We start from the raw sequence: 20,192 nt of genomic DNA on the forward strand, positions 1-20,192 counted from the left end.
TGTAGCAAAGGTTTGGGCAATTTGCAGGAAATTGGCTCACGTCTGTGGACTGCTTGCGAGAAGTTCTTGTGTTAGACCCTCCTACAGCCACTGAACTCACTTGTTCCCACTTTACACCAACAGGTTGTTGTTACTGTGCTTTTTGAGCACCAGCATTTGTGTCTTTCTTCAAATGCATGAACTGGATCTTAATTAGGTACTGGTATCATGCCAAACCAGTGGTTAAAACCGGCTTTTCAGGCTGCTGTTCTACTGTGTGTCAGTGAGCCTTTGTTTGAGCACAAGTGAGGAAGAGGACACACACACACACACACAATAAATATCAAATTAAGATTTGAGAAATGCTTTGTGTAACACACAGATAGTCTCTACTCTAAGTGTGTCTTACACAACCAGACGTGCAGCTATACAGTGATGAAGATACTCAATAGAAATTCAGTGAAATAGGAAAACATGAGTCTTGAGAACGAGGTCTGCAGCAGCTTTGGGCCATTTAACCTCACACACACAAACAAAGTCAGCACAAACACATCAGGACAGCAACAGTGTGTGCAGGGAGGCAGGAAAGAGCACAAACACAACCTCTGTTCAGGGAAACTTTGCCTGGATCCAGCCTAAGATTTTAATATCTCATATGTAAAACATCTGAACGGTCATTTGAGTTTCAGACTGCACACAGGGACTCAGTGTGGAGCCCAATCCATGTTTTGACTTCTGCTTAAGTATCTGTACTTGTGTACAGATAAGAACGAGTCCAACATGCACCAGACAGACAGATAAACACGTATTTGTCCATTTGGTAAGAGCAGCTCTGAAGTCCTCTGTGTTAGTCTGATAAATGCAACATCTCATCTTATTATAAAATAAATGTTATCAACCTTTCTATTGATTTTTAACCCTTTTCTTTATTTTATGTATAGCAGTAAACTATTTTTAGAATGACTCGCATAAAACTGGTGGGAGTCAGAATAAAGAGTCAAGAATCAGGTTCTTAAACCCTGAATAAAACTACTGAAGTCTTGCATGGCTGATTTTTTAAATACCAAATGTTTTAACATATAACAAGTATTTTTAACAAAATGTCTTAAAACAATGCTACTTGAGTATTTTTGCCTAGTTATCCAAAACAATGAGATAAATGCACCTCAGGCTGTTACTCAGGTATGTGAAACTGCTGTGTCATCAGAAGTTGTTTTTCTTGTTTAATGGTGAGGTTGTTCCTGGATCCAGTCTACAGAAAGTATTCACACAGTTCATGATACAGAGAAAAATAAGAGTTGGTGGAACTTCCTTTTACGTTGACTACCTGAAACACAGAGGTAGGAAATCACCCAGAGACCTCACCCCAAATCTTAGTAACCTAACCTGCTTCCATACAGCTGTTTCCTGTGGACTGTCTTTCACTATAGCGAGTTCTTTCTTCTCCTGCATTGTGTTGGTTTTTATACATCACATTTCATTGTCTGTGTTTACCCTGAGGTTTAAAAGACCTGTGTGTTTCACTCTGTTGCCCTTGTGAAGCACTTGTGTAACATGGATCACATTACTTAAAACATATCCCAACTTATTTGTAGCATGTCTGGAAATGTTTCTTAGCTCTGAGCGACAGGTCACTCCTGATGTATGACTCAAAAACCAGCACATTTCAACAAACTCAGATTAACCCAGATTAAGAGCAGCTGAGTGTGTGACTTCTTGTCACAGCACAGGGCTGACAGGACTTATAAACTTATAATGTACATAAAATACACAGTGACTTAAAAGAAATCAATAAATACACAAACACTTCACCTTCCTCAGACTGCATGAGTAACTGAAACCACTCACTGTCGTCCAGTCGTTCTCTAAAAGTGAACATTAACTTTCTTAAAAGTGCTTTAAAAGTCCAAACACCCACAGCTACAAACATCTGACTGGCACTACCCCCTCTAGCTATCCTGACCACACGGGGCCAGTATATAATAGTATGCAACAAACAAACATAGAGCTCACATCGTTGTCTGTATATGTCATCATCATCATTTATTTGGTCAGTAGTAAAGTAACCGAGGTATTTGCCCTTTTTGAAATAGAAAATCTGTTAAACCCCTGGACTAAAGAAAAAATGCTCCAAGTGGGCAATGTGCTAATTTTCAGATGGCAGGTCTACATCTAGAATCAAAATGAGCATAAACACCAACAACCAACGTGTAGCATTAAGACGAAACATAGCAATGTCAAAAAGGATCCACACATTTGGGCCACAAAATAGACGTAAATTGACTAAAATAAGACACAAATCAGACAAAAATAGATGCAGCATGATCACAAACACACACATGTTGCCTCATATTGATGCCAAATGACTAAAATCACACGTGCAACACTTTCTACATATTTGACAACAGAAGAAAAACACAAACAAAGTTGGAATGTATTTTTAATTTAGATTTTTTTTATTTCATGCCAAATTAGATATTTTAAATATCAAGCGCCAAATCACAAAGTCTCCTCCCTGTTTGTACTGTAAGGTCAAAACCCTGCAGTACTACAGAGAACCCCCAACAATCAAATGATCCCCCTCTGAGCAAGTACTAGGCGACTGTGGGGAAGAAAAACTCCCTTTAAAAGGAAGAAACTTCCAACGGAACCGGGCTCAGAAGGGGCGGCCATCCGCTGCGACCGGTTGGGGGGATGGAAATCAAAAAGGAGACGAGATGGCATGAACTACAGTTGTTAAAATTTGGATTAGATGCTAAAATTCTGCTTAAAGATGTTAAAAGAAGCAGGGCAGCGGGGGAAGCCAGAATGTCATTTTAATCATCTCTGGCTTTAGTGAACCACCTAAAGGGTTTTCGCAGAGCTTTTCCCACCGCTGAAAAAAACCTGGAAATTTTGGACTTTTTGGGAGGACTGGGGATGACTCCGAGGCGGATTTTTAGATGTTTTATCAGAGCCTCATCAAAAGACACATCATTTGCCATCGCAGCCTTTAACACATTGTCTGGGGAGCCAAACTCCTTGATGAGGCATTTGGCTATTTTCTTGATTAACTTTTTCCTGTTATTTGTCAGACTTGTGGTGGACTCTGTGCTGATGAGTTCAGGCCGCATCAGGTCATTCACACGGTTGATGACCACGTGTAGTTCTTTTGTAGTAGATGTGGTCCTGGCAAAAAAGTTTTGAGTTTCACATTTTGATTTTTTGATGAGTCTCATCATGAGGATAATGGTGAGGTCATTGCAAATTTTCTCAGCATCAGAAGATGACACTGATACGGAACGCATCTCTGACAGGTCAGAGGAATCCTTGAGAACGCCTGAAACGCTGGCAGAGCATTTTTCTGGGGTCATGCTCCCAGATTTTGGTGTCTGAGGTGTCTGATCAGGTACCACAGAGCATTTTTCTGAGGTCATGCTCCCAGAATTTGGTGTTACAGGTAATGGAACAGATTCTCTTCCACTGCCAACTGAATCTGTGCTTTCCTTTGTTGGGGTCCTTGTTCTTTTAATAATGTTCTGGATGTCTTCCACAGTGACAGAGACCTTGTCCTCAATCATTTGATCTACGTCTTCGTTCTCCACCAAGAGTAAACGTTTTTGTAAAAACTTTTCTACTGCGTCTTCTACAAGGACATAGAGGACTTCAGCAGAAAAGGGACGCTTAGAGCCATGTGCTGGCTGTGGAGTCCTGGAGATGACGGTGTTTGACAGGGATCTACCCATTAGAGGTTTGGGGATTTGATACAGTCGATCCGTCATAAGTAGATCAAACACTTTTGCTGTTAACTTCACAGTAAAATCTCTGGTTGCCTCACTGTGTCTAATGTTTCCCAATGTTTTGTGGACGAGGAAGAGTTTTTCTTTCTTTGTTAATTTCTCAAATAACTCATTAACGTCTTATCTAATGTTGTCAAAGTCGACTGGAGAAGAACGTATGTAACAAAGCAGTGTGTTTCGTGAAGGGGCTCGATGAGCTCTGTACTGTGGGACCCTGGGAGGCTGAAAGCCACACTTTCATCTGAGGGCACTGTTTCATACTTGTGGAACCTGCAAATGTTTTTTAGACAAACAAGAAATTTCCTGTTTGCCTTTATTACTTTTCTCAGCTCTTTTTCCATTTTTTCAAATTGTTTTTTCGCAAACATGGAAAAGTGGTGTTTGCGTGCTTTGAGCCCGGAGTGAGAGGTGGATGGCAAACATCTGGAGAAGAAGTCTCTCAGCTTGTTGATAATTAATCCTGCATGAAAGGCAGGTTTGGGCAAGCTACACCTCTTACAGAGCTCTTCGCTGCTTGAACCCGTGTTCCCAAGTATCTCATTTACGATGTCAGCTGCAACCACTTCTGCTGGGGTTGGAGCTCGGATACCTTGCCTTTCTGCAGCTGGTTTTATTTCTTCTTGTTCTCTTAGAGCTGATTCGCCCGGGAGCTCAATTTCTTCCTCGTCCTTATCGGTCATCTGTCCATCTGAGCTCCTTGATGACAGAATCACAGAAATCTCTGTGATTGCACTGACGTCTTTGAATCTGTACTTTCTGTACCGGAATCAGACCCGCTTGGCATGCACCTGCAGCGCAGCTTACGTGCTACATGCCTTTTAAGGCACGAGGCAGCGTGACAAACCATGCGGTGCAGCTTTTTAATATTGCTTAATTTCCCGCTAACATAAACGACAGGGTCTTGCGTGAGATCGGGGCTTTCGCCATTTTAGCAGGCCAAACAAACGGCTAAAGGAGCGAAAGCATCAACAATTGTTCGCATTTGCTGTGTTGTCGGTTGAACTGTTAGATCGGGAAGGGAATGAGCTGAAAATGGGCTCTCTTTTTATCCTTCCCCCACCTGGAAGCAACGTGAGGAATGTTACCAGAAGAATGCATCTAGCCTGCCTGGATAGCATCTGTGAGACGAGCTGATATCCAGTTCTCTACTATCCACGGATAACTGGAAATTGTGCTCCAGACATTTTCATTCAGGTAAGTTCTAAATATGTTCATATTACTCTTTATAGCCTTTTTTGTAGTTTTATAGTTTTATTTTCAATACATTCTGTCATAGCAAATTAGAACAAACATCCTAGGTGATTTTCTATTTATAGATTTGCTAATTGTTTTTCATTATTGCAGCAAACCAGCCTATGAAATGGATGAAACACATCCTGACTGGGTTCCTATGGCGTTATTTTTGTGCCACTATTCTGAGCGCACGTAAAAAAAAAAAAAAAATTGAGCACATGTAAAAAAAGCTTGCAGGTGCAAGTGTTGTATATTTTGAGGAGAAATTTACTTTGAGTGAAGAAAAGCTGAATTTGAGTGAACAAAATTCATTCCTGCGTGCAAAAAACGTATTTCAGTGTTTGCCATTATCCACACGCACACAACAGCAGCCCCTCTCACTCAGTTTTTGCATTTGCCCTGGCTCGCAATATGTTGCTCGCGCTCTCAACATTTCTGCCCGTGCGCGCTCAACTCTTTCTCTACACCGTTATAGTTGTGCCACAAAACCAGCCAATCACAGACTTGGATGCAAAAAAATCTGATTGGTTGTTCTGGTCTCCAATCAGCTCGAAATGACTAAACGCAATATCCCAGAATCCATTTCGTCCAAAACTCAAAGGAGGCAGTGGCGGAGGAACACAGAGTGACGGAGTTTGAAATATTACTCTTTCTGGGTCACAAAATAAACTTTAAAGATATTTTCATGCGAGAATGATGCTGTGTAAACTTCTAATATCTGCTCGATTTATCAAGACATCACATATTTGCATAAGTGCTCTAACGTTTTCGGAGATACATTTTCATTCAGGTATTTAGAACTTACCTGAATGAAAATGTCTGGAGCACATTTTTGCAGATAGTGTGTTATTTACCATAAAGTGATGCAGAGTTATTCATACCAGAGTAACAAGAGAGGATCATATATTTTTAAATATATAACTTTCTACAGGACTGAATATAATATCTTTATGTAGAAGCCTGGAGCCTTTGGGGAGTATCCGAATATTTATAACATTACACAAACCAAAGGTCTCCATCACAGTGTTCATGAAATGCTGGGTTTATCCATCTTCTGGGGCGGGCCTACAGAGGAGTGCTGAAGATTTCCCTGTGAGGGAGCTGCTGGTGAAGATCCTGCTTGATCAATGCGATGAGCTTCAGTGTTCCTGGTGTTTCTTAAATGAAGCCTCTTTCAGTGGGCCAACAGAACTTCTGGCACAGGACAGCTGTGATGAAAGAAAGGCAAGAAGTTTCTCCAAACCTCTGGACCCAGAAACCCAGCTTGGTCCTGATGGTCTCCCTCACTAGTTTCTCTCCAGGGTTAATGTAGCTGTTGATATAATATGGACTCTATTATTAAATGAACAGAACAAATTAGACTACACTACTGAAACGTTCTGCTGCTGTTTTTAAAGTTTCCATGTTACCAGGCTGTAGAGATTTAAACAGTTTTAGATCCATTACACTCACAGTCTTCTGTTAAAATCTGAAAGGACAGCATTATATTTTTGATATTAACAGTAACTCTGGTCTTCTGCAGAGTGTGCAGATGATCTCATCGCTGTCTAAAAATGGATAAAACATAAGAAGTGCTGAATCCTTCAATAACACAGACTATCCGGTTGTTCAGTGATGACGCGACAAATCCTACTTCCGGGTCTAAAGTAGCTTTTGTGTTGTTAACATGTTTAATGTTATGTATTTTCTTCTATTTGATCTCAAAAAGCTTCTAAAACAGTCAGTGATCACTGTTGACCTCCCTCGGCTTTTATTACCGCTAATCATTTATTTAAGCTCAGTTTTTAAAACCTTAGGATGTAACTACAGCCCAGCCCATGCAGCAGTATATGAATGGCTAACCTCGTATTGTGGATGGATTATCTCAGTTGTTCTCCTGGCTGAAGTTTGGTCCTTTTACAGTATCCTGCCATGCGATTACATTTGTTCCTGACCACCGAGAACACTCACGTTAACTTTTATCAGTGGAAAAAAAGTTAGCTTGTTTATATTATGCTAACATAGCTGTGTCGCTAGCGGTCACGTAGCACATCATTATATACCAGCTAGCCCAACTTCAGTAACCCTACAAACGTCACTGCGGTTTAGTTTTCTGTCTTCATTCATGCTGGAAGTGATAGCAGAGCTGTACCTTTGAATTTGTTTCCAAAACCCCGCAGTCAGGACATGCTATATTGTATTTAGATAGAAGCTAGCGAGCTAACTCCCTGCTAACTTCTAACTCCGTTAAATGTCATAAATTCCGTTTTCATGGATGCCTGGATGTTAAACTCAATTGTTACACCTGGTAGAGCAGAACGCTGATCATTTTATTAAAGATGAAAGACTTTAGACAGTTTTTCAACTCTCAGTAATGCCATAGTGATCGTTTGATATATGGACCTGCAGCGGAGTTTAGACCCAGACACGGCTAGTGACGTCAGACTGAACAACCGGATTAGAGTAGCAGGTGTGTAGCATCGCTAACTAGCTAGCAACAAGCCTCCAACACAGTGCGTATGCTAGCGGCTAATCTAACTAACGAATTAACAACAGAGCGATTTTAGATGTTTTAGAACTATAAGATGATAAGCTGTGTCTATTTTTTATAACAGTGACAGTGACATGGTTGTATTTACCTTGTCACTGCGATCGTGGCTCAAGAGTTGGGAGTTCGCCTTGTAATCGGAAGGTTGCCGGTTCGAGCCCCAGCTTGGACAGCCTCGGTTGTTGTGTCCTTGGGCAAGACACTTCACCCGTTGCCTACTGGTGGTGGTCAGAGGGCCTGGTGGCGCCAGTGTCCGGCAGCCTCGCCTCTGTCAGTGCGCCCCAGGGTGGCTGTGGCTACAATGTAGCTTACCATCACCAGTGTGTGAATGTGTGCGTGAATGGGTGGATGACTGGATATGTAAAGCGCTTTGGGGTCCTTAGGGACTAGAAAAGCACTATATAAATACAGGCCATTTACCATTTTAATTAAACGAGTCGTCAGTCGCGGTAAACCAGCAAAAGAATTCGAGCAGCCGCCGGGCTAAGTAAAAGTGTAGAGGGGCGTGTTTGCAGTCACGTCCAGCGGGTGTGTGGGTGGGAGCATTACACAGTCGCTCCACCTCAAGTCACTACTGCGCAGACTCTGGCTCCAAATTTGCAAGATGGCAGCCTCCACAAGCGGGATATTTTGGCTTCATTTTTGCACAATGGGAGGAGGCGGTGCCGCGTCGTCCATCTTTTCTACAGTCAATGGTTTTGATTGAGAGCCTTTTTGGGGGGGCAGCTGGAGAGGAGAAGTCTATCTTATGGCCAACCACTTGTCATGGTCCGGGTGAGCACGGGGTTTTTCCACTCCGCTGGGTTCTACCTTCAGGCAGAGACTCCAATCAGCTTCCACACCTGGTTCCAATCAAGTCACCTGCATATAAGACCAGCATTCACAACAGACCTCTGCCAGATCTTCTGCTAACCCATGACCCACCTGCCAGTCACGTTTCCCGAGCTACTCTCATCGCCGCCTGGACGCTGGTTCTGTCATCTGGTTTCTTCCTCTCCACCATCAGACTACACCTGCCTGCCTCCCTGCCAAGTCCCTCACTCCACGCATATTCTGGATCCTCTCTGGACACTCCTCACCCGGAACCCCCTGGACACCCCTTCCTTGCATGACACTTTAAACCTGCAACGCGTAAGCCCTAACCTCCATAGCCTAATCCTGCAGCTGTGATTCACTGGACTGCCACTGACTACTTGTCTCTTCTCATTATAGTGACTGCGTACCTCCATCCAAGCCGCTGCCCCTTTTTTCCATCCGTGAAATCCAGCACCTAGCCATAGCACTCAGTTTCATGTTCACAGTTTGGCCTCACAGTTCACAGCATTTCATAATTCATAGCATTCATAGTCTCCTGTTGTGTAATTTCACTAGACACTTGTAAATAAAGCACTGTGTTCACGCCCGTTTGCCTCCCTCTGTGTCTGCATTTGAGTCCACACCCACAGCCGGGCCCTCTCGGCCGTAACACCACTGACTGTATCTTGGTCATATTACCCAGCAAAACCCAGTATGCAGGTTCATCTGTAACAGTCCTTGTATAACTATATCAGGCTTAGTCAATAGCGGTTGGTCTTCAGGGTTTCTACTCCACTGCCGTTATTTCATACGGGTCCACATTTCCAATGCAAGGTATTTTTTGCAAGTACCATCTCTTTGCATTTGAATCTGTGTCTATAACGTCCTTTGTCTTTTTAGCTGCTTTTAAGTATGGTTTGTAGCAATCTTCCTTCCAACACGGAGGGGGGGTTGCATTCGCTGAAATGGTGCCGCACTCCCACAATGCATTGCAGCGTGACATCACCTACAAAGTCCTATACCGATACTCTGAACAAAAACATGTTTCATTGTATTTCATAATACAATATATAATTCTATTATGTAATTGTAATAATAGAGCTTCATAATGATTACAGGACATCAGACTACTTGTTCTTCTTGCTTAATGATGCAGAATGATCATATAGAAATAAAAAACCTGAAGTTTTGCGCTATTTGAACACGTTGCCTGCCTGCAGCACTACAGGACTCCGCAAGAGATGTCTGTTTTGCCCTAGCAGCACCTGTCCCTCTCCTCCTCTTCAGTTTGCTTCAACATAAGCTCGTCATATTCTGTGATATGATTTACTCTGATGTGTTTGACGAGGTAAGTGGTGTTGCCACAAAACCTCACTGTGATGCCACATGCATCGCAAACCAAGTCTTGACTGTTTGTGGAGGTAAAATACGTCCACACATGACTCCGTTTAGGCTCAGTCACTGTTGTGAGTGCGCACGCCAGGGGCTGTGACACATTTCTACAGCTGTATTTCACATATGACTATGAAAGGCGTAAGAGGAAGTAGTTCCTTCCCATTTAGACGATCCGAATGATATAGTTTCTTTTCACTGTGTTCCTGTTAATGAAAAACTACAAATTTACCCCAAAGTACTAAAATATCGATATTTTAATATGAGAATAGATTCTAGAACCACACTGTTCACCACAGCAAAGTGAAAGTCTTACAGTTATCACCATTTTCTCCTTCTTAAGGAAATTTTCAATTCTAGAGATTAAAAGTTTCACTCTTCCAATTGTGGATGGTTTGTTTCAGATGTAGCTTTAATGATTTATTATAAAGTAATGCTGTTTAGATTAGAAATCACATTTCTAAATCCCAGAGTTGCTTTAATCTTTGATATCATTGTGATTATAAAAGTAATCAGGAATTTGAAATGTTAATGTGGAATTATTGTTTTCCATAGTTATTGATTAATCCTTCATTAATTGTTAGATTGTGTAATAATGGCAGTTATTAGTAATGCTGGCTCTCTTGCATTGAACTCTTCAGACTGCGACGACGGCCTTGCCGATGTTTTCTCCCTGCAACATCCCCATAAAAGCAGCCGGCATGTTTTCAAAGCCTTTTGTGACGTGCTCCCGACACTGCAGTTTGCCCTGTGGACGCACAATAAATGGATCACAAATACAATACATCACAACAGAAACATGGGGAAGCATGTTTATATCTTTATTTAAAAGAAAGGCTCACACTAACCTCTTTCACCCATGCTAACAGTCTCTTGAGGGTCTCAGGGTGCTTGTGCTCCCACCTACTTTGCAAGAATCCCTCCATCTTCAGCTCCTTAAAGATCATGGTGAAGTAGGGATACGGACCTAAAACACAGGCCGTTCAAGAGAAAAATTTAACCCATCTTTCACTCACAGAAACTACAGTTCATGTCTACAATAACCATCTGTGTGCCTCCACAGCACTTGTGGATCTTTAGCAGTGCAGCTTCTCCCTCTAGTGGAAAAAACACATGAATACAGAAGAAGTTGTTGCAGGTGTATTAAATGCATTTTGTGTTCTTCACAGTGCTGTGTGTGGGCCTTTGGGGTCCAGGCCCCCTCCAGAAAGGTCACTGTTCCACTTCAGTCTAATACCATCTACATACCTTTATACCTGTAATTCAAATGAATCCCTAAAGTTTGGTCATGAAAGCTCTGAACACCCCAGCTGGCAACAAGAATGAGATCATTCATCAGCGTGCACAGAGCCGACTCACAAATTATCAGTAAAACTTGATCTATACAGCATGTTGTGATATTTTTATTCAAAAGTGCTTCACAACAAAAATGCTGAACATAAAAACCAGAGTGTGGGACACACTGTTTTCAGCCTTGAACAATGTACAGACGGCACGCCCTGATCACATGACCTCAGGGAGTAGCTGGTTATGTGTGTGTCATCCCGGGCCAGGGTGGTTTGTTTTAGGTTTGCCTTTTTTCACATGAGATGTAGGCTTTTGTCATTTTTAATCTTTTAATTATATTCTTAAGTGTGATTTTTAGTTCTTATAGGTTATCGCATGCTTTTATTGTGTTTTTAATCTGTTTCTGGGAGTCACCTTACACCAGGGGTAGGCAACTCCAGGCCTCGAGGGCCGGTGTCCTGCAGGTTTTAGATATCATCCTGTGTCAACCCACCTGAATCAAATGATTAGTTCATTACCAGCCTGTGGAGAACTTCAAGACATGTTGAGGAGGTCATTTAGCCATTTAAATCAGATGTGTTGGATCAAGGACACATCTAAAACCTGCAGGACACCGGCACTCGAGCCCTGGAGTTGCCTACCCCTGCCTTACACTTATTTGGTATTTGGTAATTTATTTCAACATGTGAACAATATACAAGTACATTTAGAAAAGAAATAAGAGAGAAAAAAAATACTATACAAATTACATACAAAAAAAACCAAAAACATTCTGATTAATTTACATGTTGAAATCATCCTTATGTGCGAGAGTTCATGTCCTGGAAGGACTCCGCCCTTGACCAATCAGGGTGAGCTCTTCGGTCACCAAAAACCAATAAGAGGGTTTTGAAAGTGCTAGACAGATGTGGTGGTCTGCCTGGTGGTCGTGTCTGTGCACTAACCCTGGTTGTTCCCTAGCAGGAACAAAACTCTCAGGAGTTTTTAAAATAAAAAGTAAGTTAGGGCAGTAACAAACCTGTCTGGGGTTGGCTGTCATTGTAGGTGGAGATACTTCCACACACAGCTATTCTTCCGAAGTTCTTCATCTGCTGCAGGACGACATCTGACGAAGGGCCTCCCACCTAAAACAAAGCAGCAGTGTCACTTACACGCATTGTAACGTGCTGTGAGGAATGCAGTGTGAATGCAAGAGAAGAGTAGAGCAATGATTAAATATTAAATGCAAGCTTGAAACTGCACCACCACTGCTCACGTTTTCAAAGAAGCAGTCGTATCCTTCAGGTGAAGCCTTCCTCAGAGCCTCCTCCAAGGAACCCACAGTTTTGTAGTTGAAGACCTCATCAAATCCCAGCTCTTTGAGGTAAGCCACTTTGGCATCAGAGCCTGCCGAGCCCACCACCTTACAGCCCTTGATCTTGGCGATCTGTCCCACCACGGAGCCCACCGCTCCAGCTGCAGCGTTCACCAGCAGGGTCTCACCCTCCTTTAGACCCAACACGTCTTCTATCCCATAAACAGCCGTCAGTCTGCAGAGAGACAGAAACAGTAAATCCAGCTGTTGCCTCTTTGATTGCCAGATTAATTATATCCACAAAGATCACTGCTTACAAACTCTGCTTCAGCTCATCAGCAAAACATCTGGAGTTAGCCACTTACATATATTTATATTCTTAAAATAAAACTATTTCCTACTCATTACTTACTCTGGTGTCTATTACCATGTTTAGCTGACCTCTTAAACACCTTACAAACACTTAAAAGGAAAGTATTACATCACTAAGATGAATTTCTCAAATGCTTTTAGTTTACATTTAAGATTCAGCTGATATAACTTCACATCGATCTATCTGCTGGAAAAGTCAGAACATCCTGCCACGATTTAACATCCAATAGAAAGTGACTATGATCCATGCAGGTTACTTAAATCTGTCTTACCCGGGCATCCCGATGGCACCCAGAGCCAGAGACAGGGACACATCTTTAGGCCACTCGGACAGGATGGGAGTGAGGCCGGTCCCATCACTGAGCGTGTGGGTTCTCCACCCACTGTCACTCACAACGTGGCTTCCCACAGGAAACGCTGGATTTTTACTCTGGATCACTCTAAAGGAAAACAGTAACATAATATTAAAAAAAAACAAAAAAGCTTTCACCTGTTTTCACTTCAGTCTGTCCTGTCACTGGGATAATTCAGTTTGCAAACAGTCAGAACACAAAATTAATCTGTGCAAATATTAATTTTGGTGGTGGGCGTCTTTGTTTCAAGTTTGTCTTTGTAACAAAGTCTTGAAGTTACCTGGTCATGAGCGTGATTTTGTGCTTTTTCACATTAATCCCGACATTTCAATCAATTTAATCTGCTCCCCAAGCAAGCATAGCAGTAGGAATCTGTGTTTCTTTTATTATCTGCATTTTTGAATCCCTGGCATAGAAAAATGATATACACTAAATGTTAAAGCAACAAAGTAAAGGTACAGTTGTCTTCTCAGATTCTTCTATGATTTCAGCTGTTAATCAGGCCAGAAAGTTTCAGTGTTTCTTTTCATGTTCAGCTTGAGACTTCACAGGAACTTTACTTATCAGAGGGTTTATGTCGCTGTGTGTATCTTTTACACAATCTCTGGTGTTTAGATTTGACTTTAAACTCCAATAAAGACTGGTTATTAACAGCAGATACAGACTGTGTCAGTAAACGTACACATCACAGCACATCATGTAAGTGTTCTGTGTGCAGGTGTGTTTGTGTTTCTTACTTGGCCACCTGACCTCCGATCATCACATCTCCCTCCTTCATGTGGGTTTTGCTGAAGGGCCTGTTGGGACCAGGGGTGTGTTACAATATGCATTTATATCAGGAGCATTAAAGTAGTTCAGTAATGAGTGACGCTGCTCTCTGATCACCTCATGTACGGGTCGACACTGAGAAACACAGCTTCCAACAGCACCTCTGTAAACAAAACTAAACTCATTTAAAGTGCTCGATGCTTAATGTTTGACAAGAACTGAAGAAGGTGCTCTCCTGTAGAGAGAAAGAAGAAAGACATACCTCCATCTTTGGGCTCCGGGAGCTCCTCCACCTTCAGCCCAAAGTCACTTTTCTTTGGGAAGCCGTCAAAGTGCTGAGTCATTACCCATGACTTAGCTTTCACCATGATTCTTCTTTTTTATGGCCGCTGTAAAGAAATATTGCCCGTCACTGTTATCAACAGACATGAAAGTGCTGAGTCATCCAGCGCTGTGCAAAATAGAGCTGAATAAAACCTGAAGTGTGACGTTCACTCTGTGACGTTTAGCTGTGGTGAGCATCAAACAGCACAAATCATTTTCTAGTTTAGAGTTGATGAGTGACCTAGCTGTGGTTATAAGAACAATTCAAATGAAATGCAGACATCTTTATCACACAAACACAAACATTCACACACAAGTTCTTTGAGTGCTGGGAGTAGAAAGAGAGTGGTGTCCATTCACATACAAGTATGCACACTTAAAAACAGGAAGGATCTTTCTTTCCCAAGAAACGAAGAAAAAAGGAGAAGTCTAAAGTTTAATGCGTTTGAGTTTCAGACTTTAGAACCACAGTGAACGTATACTTTCTTTGTGTTTTAATTAAACAATGGTGAAACAATACAATGGGCCATTAAACTGTTGTATCAAATATTTTATGGTCGGTAGCGAGATAATGGCTTAGGCAAAGGCTTAAAAGTGATAACTAATCCCTGCGTCTGTTTGCTACTTCTCTTCAGCGTCACCTGATCCAGAAAAATAGTATTTAATGCATTTCACTAACAGCTCTCTACCTTCTATAGCTGGAACTCACCAGTCGCCTCTCTTCTCACAGAAATAGTAGAAGATGTGGGGTCCGTGTGGGTGGAAGTGGGCAGAGACAGGTTTGTGAAAGCTTAAAAGAAGACATGGCAGGAGACGTTCTTTTATTCCTAAATCTGATTGGCTAAAAGTATTGTGCACACCTTCTGAGCTGTGAGAGAGGGTACCCTGCCAATAAGGTTCAAGATATTTACTTTAACTTTTACATACTGTTCGGGTTAAATTTGAGCCATCTTTGAAATTTGACAGCAGTAAAAAATAGTTACATTTTTTTATTCTGAAATTTTATGACCTTTCCTAAAGTACCAAAAGACACAAAAACACATTTTTCCTAGACATTCAGTGTGCTCTAGAATCAAATTTGACCTGTAACTATTTATGTATCTATTCAGGTCAAACACATGGAGCTACCCACTGTGGCGACTCCTTGTTAATAAGGAAGCAGATAAAAGCAGCTTTAAATCCTTTACTTAAAAACAAAACAAAACTCTGTTCTTGCCAAGTTTTGAAGTCTGTAAATCTAAATCTTCTAGTTCTAAACCACATTTTGTTGTTTTCAACAACAACAAAAAAAAAGAAATATATATCAGAGGTTTGACTTTTAATGCTCAGGGGTCCGTTCTTCGTACCTCGCTAAGTAAGTTAGCTGGATTTGATTGTTGACGATTTCGCGTGATCCTGGATCGTTCGGTTCCCCGAAGCTCATCCGCGACTTGCTGTCATAGCAACAGAGCTGCTCGGGAGCAGGCTTACTTTATGTAAACAGGATTAGATCGCGGCCACTCAGGTATGTCCGCTTCATTTATACGAAAGCAACAGCGATATTTTACCACTGTTTTTCCATAAATAAATGTTATCAATGTAACTAAAGATAATGCAGCACTTGACCCTTTTATTGATTTCACACAGATACATACAGGTCATTTCCTAAAAAAAGGGAAATGTACCATTAATCATTCTATTTCATGTATTTGATTATTCCAGATGTAATTCATATTTTAGAGTACCGTAGTAATAGTAAATTACTTCGTGTAATCAAGATGGGAGACCACGGCTATAAAAGCGAAGGTGGATTTGGGAAGTCTGTCGCAGCCATGTCCTGTCCGTTTACGCGAGCCACCCATTGCGGAAGGTGCAAGATTGATAAGGAGAGTCCTCAGAATTCAGCGTATATTGCGGGACAGACAGGATCCTTTAGCTCAGCGCGACAGTGTGCTCATAGAGAGATATCTATTTTCCCGTGAGGGTATTATTCACTTAACCAACTTGTTGACGAGGGGGTGCAGGACCACCACCTGTCTTTTTTTGCTCTGCCCTTTTCTTGGTTGCTGTTATAAACAAACAAACAGATTATTTCAGGGTCTCTTTCCAAGAGACGACAAGCAGTATAAGTGATAAATATTACCATTCTGTAGAATATTCTTATATTTCACTTTTACTTGTTCCCATGTTCTAGTGGGTCCTGTTGTGGCTCTAATGTGAAAGAGGATATAATATAATATAATATAATATAATATAATATAATATAATATAATATAATATAATATAATATAATATAGTGTAATATAATAAATTTACCCTACCGCCTACTGGTGTTGGCCAGAGGGGCCGATGGCGCGATATGGCAGCCTGGCTTCAGTCAGTCTGCCCCAGGGCAGCTGTGGCTACAACCGTAGCTGCCTCCACTGTGAGAGTGAATGAATAGTGGCATTGTAAAACGCTTTGGGTGCCTTGAAAAGCGCTATATAGATCCAATCCATTATTATTGTTATTATTAAATTACTTACGAGTTTAATTTGTCAGCAACTTTCTGCCAGCCCTCTCTCCTTGCTTTTGCAGCCTTTGCAGTGTTCCCTTGCGTTCTGATTAAACTCTGAAACTCCTGAAATCCCTCACTCAAGAGTTCTTGCTCTGCTGTCGAAAAATACCGAGCGCGCTCCTTCGACATTTTCGCCGATCAATCAAAGGGTTGCCGATCAATGTTTCTACTATCGATGCGTAGCCCCTGCTAAGCCACCCAGTGATCTCACATTACTTCATCCAGCTGTACTAATCGTCAACAACAGGTGTGTTCGGAGAACCGGAATAGCGAGCTCAAAGTTAGCGCGATGATTTGATCTTGGATGTAGTAAGCGAAGTACGAAGAACGGACCCCAGGGTTACAAAGCAGTGTTTCGTGAAAAAACAAAAACCCTGAGATTAAGGAAACTATGGCTTTTTGTTTTTTCCTGACAAAGATATCTCGCTTAAACCCTGTGCCAGTTACCAAGGTAACACAATCTGTGATCTTAACCTGCTCTCTGGCAGGTTTTCTTCAACAAACTCTCCCCTCCGCCTTCAGTCAATTTCAGTTTATACTGCTAATATCAGAGCACATACCAGAGCGCATTAATATGCAAAAGCTTTTGCTGAAATCCCAGATGGAAACATAAAAATGAACAAACTAAGTTTCTCCAGCTTTCTGGATGGCAAGCCAGCCATCAGTTTGGCAGCCAGTTTCACTGCACTGGGTGAAGACTAACTTTAAAGAGAAGTGTTGGTTACATGCTCTCAATAGATTTAAAAGTAGAATGGGAGGCAGAGCCTTCAGCTTTCAGGCCCCTCTTCTGTGGAAGCAGCTCCCAGTTTGGATTCAGGAGACAGACACCCTCTCTACCATCAAGATTAGACTTAAAACTTTCTTTTTTGATAAAACATACAGTTAGTCCTGGATCAGCTGACCCCGACTCCTCTGTTAGTTACGCTGCAATTCGTCAAGGCCGCTGGGGGATTTTGTCAGGACCCAGCATTTTGTGTTTATTTTTGTATTTGTGATTTCTTATATTATATTGAAAGGATGTTAAGTTCTAGTATTATTATTAGTTTGACTCAAGAAGACTCAAGAAGAAGTTTATTGTCATTTCGTATGGTGTTACCCAGCCTGAAATGAAATACTGTTTCTCACCAGCCTCTACGGTGCAATAAACAATACAGTGCAATAAATAATGCAGTTTAAAAAGAATACGTTTAAAAAGAGCAGTAAAAGGCAGTAATGAATTGCAACAATAGTTATGGATAAATAACATAAAATCTAAATTCTAAAACAAACTCAACTCACATTCATTCGGGTGGAGAGCAGCAGTCCTTTCACGGAAGGGGATGATTAAATTAGGTCGTGTGTGTATCTGGGGAGTGTATTGTATGTGTGTACGTGTGTGCGTGTGTAGGTAGGGAGCATTACAGTCCGTTTGTGGACCTCACAGTGTAGCTGTGTGAATGGCTGTGTGGGTGGGATGGGGGGCAGAGTCCGTTTATCATTCTCACGGCTTGTGCAATCCAGCATCCTGGTGGTTCTGCAGCTGATGGAGAACAGGCCATGCGAGGGGTGGTGGGGGTCTCTGATGATGGAGATAGCTCTGCATATGCAGCGCTGTTTGTAGATCTCCTCCAGAGATGAGAGAGGGGCACCAACAATCCTCATGGCAGTCTTAACCATCCTATTAAGTTGACGCTTCTCGTAGGACTTTCCCAGCCTTTGAGTTTAGTTTTCGCACTACTTGCTTTCGCTTTTTTTTTTTTTTGGTATTCTTGTCGAATAAAAGGGTTTAAACCAAAACCAGCCTATAATAAACAGCTCACTTTGTTTAAACCCTTTTTTCATCTCCCTCTGTGTCAGCGCTTAGGTCCTTTTCTTCACTCTACACGCAGTCAGCGACAGATTCCCATGATGGAATGAGTGTTTCTTCTTCATGTTTTTTTTTTTTTTTTAAATACACCTTTGCATTTCATCATTATTTGTCTCCCTTCACAGGGTGTCTTGTCCAGTCTTCCTCTCATCACCCCTAAATGGCAGGGACAGATGGTTGCTCCATCCTGTACCTGGTTTTGCCAGCGGTTCCTTCCTGTTAAGAGGGAGTTTTCCTTCCCACTGTCACCCAAGTGCTCGCTCGTCTGATTAAGGGTTTCTCTGTATTATTGTAGTCTTTATGTAACGCAAAGTTAGATAAGGGCTAGTTTTATTGCAATTGGCGCGCAGAAGAAATAGTTCTGTATGGAGCCTAGATGGTGTGAATGACGAGACCAGAGAATGCAAATTATATTTTTGAAAACCCCAAAATATATTGAATAAATGGGGGGAAAGGGGAAATGGAACAAAATAATAAATACAAAACACAAAATAAATGTACCACAATTAACTAATAACTAATGTTGTGATTCTCTGTGCAAGAGTCCTTTCGGTCCTTTTTTTGAAGTTTCTTTTCAAGTTCAATTTTAAGGAACTCCTCCTTAGGGTCCAGCTTCATGTAATGGGCAAAATAGGTCCGTAATCAAAAGACTGCAAACTGGGTGAAAAGAGGGGAAAAGAATGGTCCTACCGGCTCGCCATTTCAATATGAAAATGATCGATTCAGTGTGGGGGAAAAAAAACCCTGACCTGTAGGCCAGAAAAATGCCCATTAGCACATCAAGTTCAACAAATCATTTTTTCTGTAATTCTGTGCAACAATGTGAATCATCATCATATTTCACAAAGGTACAATGGTTAAATTATTAATCATTTTGGCTACGTAGCATAATATATACATTCCAGTAGCGTTCACTACAAACAAATACAAAAACGACAATAAAGAAACAGACAGCATCGCCGAATTCAAGGCAACACATAACAATAATCAGTCAATTGCACTTTGTTTCAAAGAAAGCCCATTTAAGTGCTTAAATAAATAAAAGTGTTCAAAAACAACAGTTTTCGAACCGGAGTTCTGCTCGCGGTGGGAACGCACCAAATGTAGTTTTAATCGCGGAAACGATCGACTCGTTACTGACAACTAAAACGTTGTTTTTGGTAGATGTTAAGGACACTCACCGCTGAGGTGATAAGATTTTATAGACGAACTGAGGGGAGAAACGCTTTTTTTACAATGCCGTTAGCTTACAGCCAAGGGAGGCGACGAACCCGGAAGTATCCCTCCACAGCCGGTTTTCATCCTTGCCGCGACTTGGAAGGAGCAAATCAGGAGAGGGACCTCAAATCAGCTGACGTGCGTCATGTGACAGTGCGTAGTTGATATCGGTTATATTTACCTTAAAATATAAAGCATCTTGGGGTAACTGTTGTTGTGAAGAGTCTGATATAAATACCACTGAATAAAAGTAGGATGGGATCTGGCACTTTCATGTTGAAATGTGCAATAGATGTTTTAAAGCTTGAAATTTGAACCTCAACATATTTTCTGCTGCAAATCACCAAAATCAAGCTTTAAAGTTATTAAATAGTTTTGAATTTTATGGGGAATAAGTTCCTAAGATAATCAGCCAAAATTTATTGAGATGCAAGTGATTTCTGGGGACACTGTAAATTAAATATTTTGCTGCACTTTGTTGATGGTCCT

The 20,192-nt window shown here is 41.4% G+C and overlaps 1 protein-coding gene and 2 long non-coding RNA genes across 4 annotated transcripts; 1 reads left to right on the forward strand and 2 right to left on the reverse strand.

Moving 5' to 3' along the window:
* Positions 1-8,509: 8,509 nt before the first annotated feature.
* On the forward strand, positions 8,510-8,920 carry LOC145425404 (uncharacterized). The gene is made up of 2 exons (XR_013906085.1): positions 8,510-8,649; positions 8,731-8,920. It is a non-coding gene; the product is annotated as an uncharacterized LOC145425404 (long non-coding RNA).
* A 1,179-nt stretch (positions 8,921-10,099) lies between these two features.
* Positions 10,100-14,932, reverse strand: LOC113018894 (prostaglandin reductase 1-like). 2 transcript variants are annotated; one of them, XM_026162307.2, is made up of 9 exons: positions 14,813-14,932; positions 14,042-14,168; positions 13,897-13,942; positions 13,749-13,808; positions 12,931-13,098; positions 12,248-12,521; positions 12,011-12,116; positions 10,554-10,672; positions 10,100-10,453 (listed from the first exon to the last, which is right to left on the reverse strand). In XM_026162307.2, the coding sequence occupies exons 2-9, from the start codon at positions 14,145-14,147 to the stop codon at positions 10,343-10,345; spliced, it is 990 nt and encodes a 329-aa protein (XP_026018092.2). In that variant the 5' UTR covers positions 14,148-14,168; positions 14,813-14,932; the 3' UTR covers positions 10,100-10,342. The 2 variants fall into 2 exon arrangements, with proteins under 2 accessions (XP_026018092.2, XP_026018093.2); XM_026162308.2 differs by having other exon boundaries at positions 14,793-14,926.
* A 1,172-nt stretch (positions 14,933-16,104) lies between these two features.
* LOC145425405 (uncharacterized) lies at positions 16,105-16,680 on the reverse strand. The gene is made up of 3 exons (XR_013906086.1): positions 16,608-16,680; positions 16,226-16,293; positions 16,105-16,148 (listed from the first exon to the last, which is right to left on the reverse strand). It is a non-coding gene; the product is annotated as an uncharacterized LOC145425405 (long non-coding RNA).
* Between the last annotated feature and the right edge of the window lie 3,512 nt (positions 16,681-20,192).

The sequence above is a fragment of the Astatotilapia calliptera genome, chromosome 3 (assembly GCF_964374335.1).
Source record: "Astatotilapia calliptera chromosome 3, fAstCal68.1, whole genome shotgun sequence".
In the NCBI taxonomy this organism is placed as follows: domain Eukaryota; kingdom Metazoa; phylum Chordata; class Actinopteri; order Cichliformes; family Cichlidae; genus Astatotilapia; species Astatotilapia calliptera.

Bases quoted from the DNA above. Each gene is read 5' to 3' on its own strand.
- LOC113018894 (XM_026162307.2), bottom strand. From the start codon at position 14,147: ATGGTGAAAGCTAAGTCATGGGTAATGACTCAGCACTTTGACGGCTTC. The intron at 13,943-14,041 runs GTATGTCTTTCT...TTTTGTTTACAG, and splicing joins CCCGGAGCCCAAAGATGGAG to AGGTGCTGTTGGAAGCTGTG. The intron at 10,673-12,010 runs GTTTGTTACTGC...CCTGTGTTTTAG, and splicing joins TGACAGCCAACCCCAGACAG to GTCCGTATCCCTACTTCACC.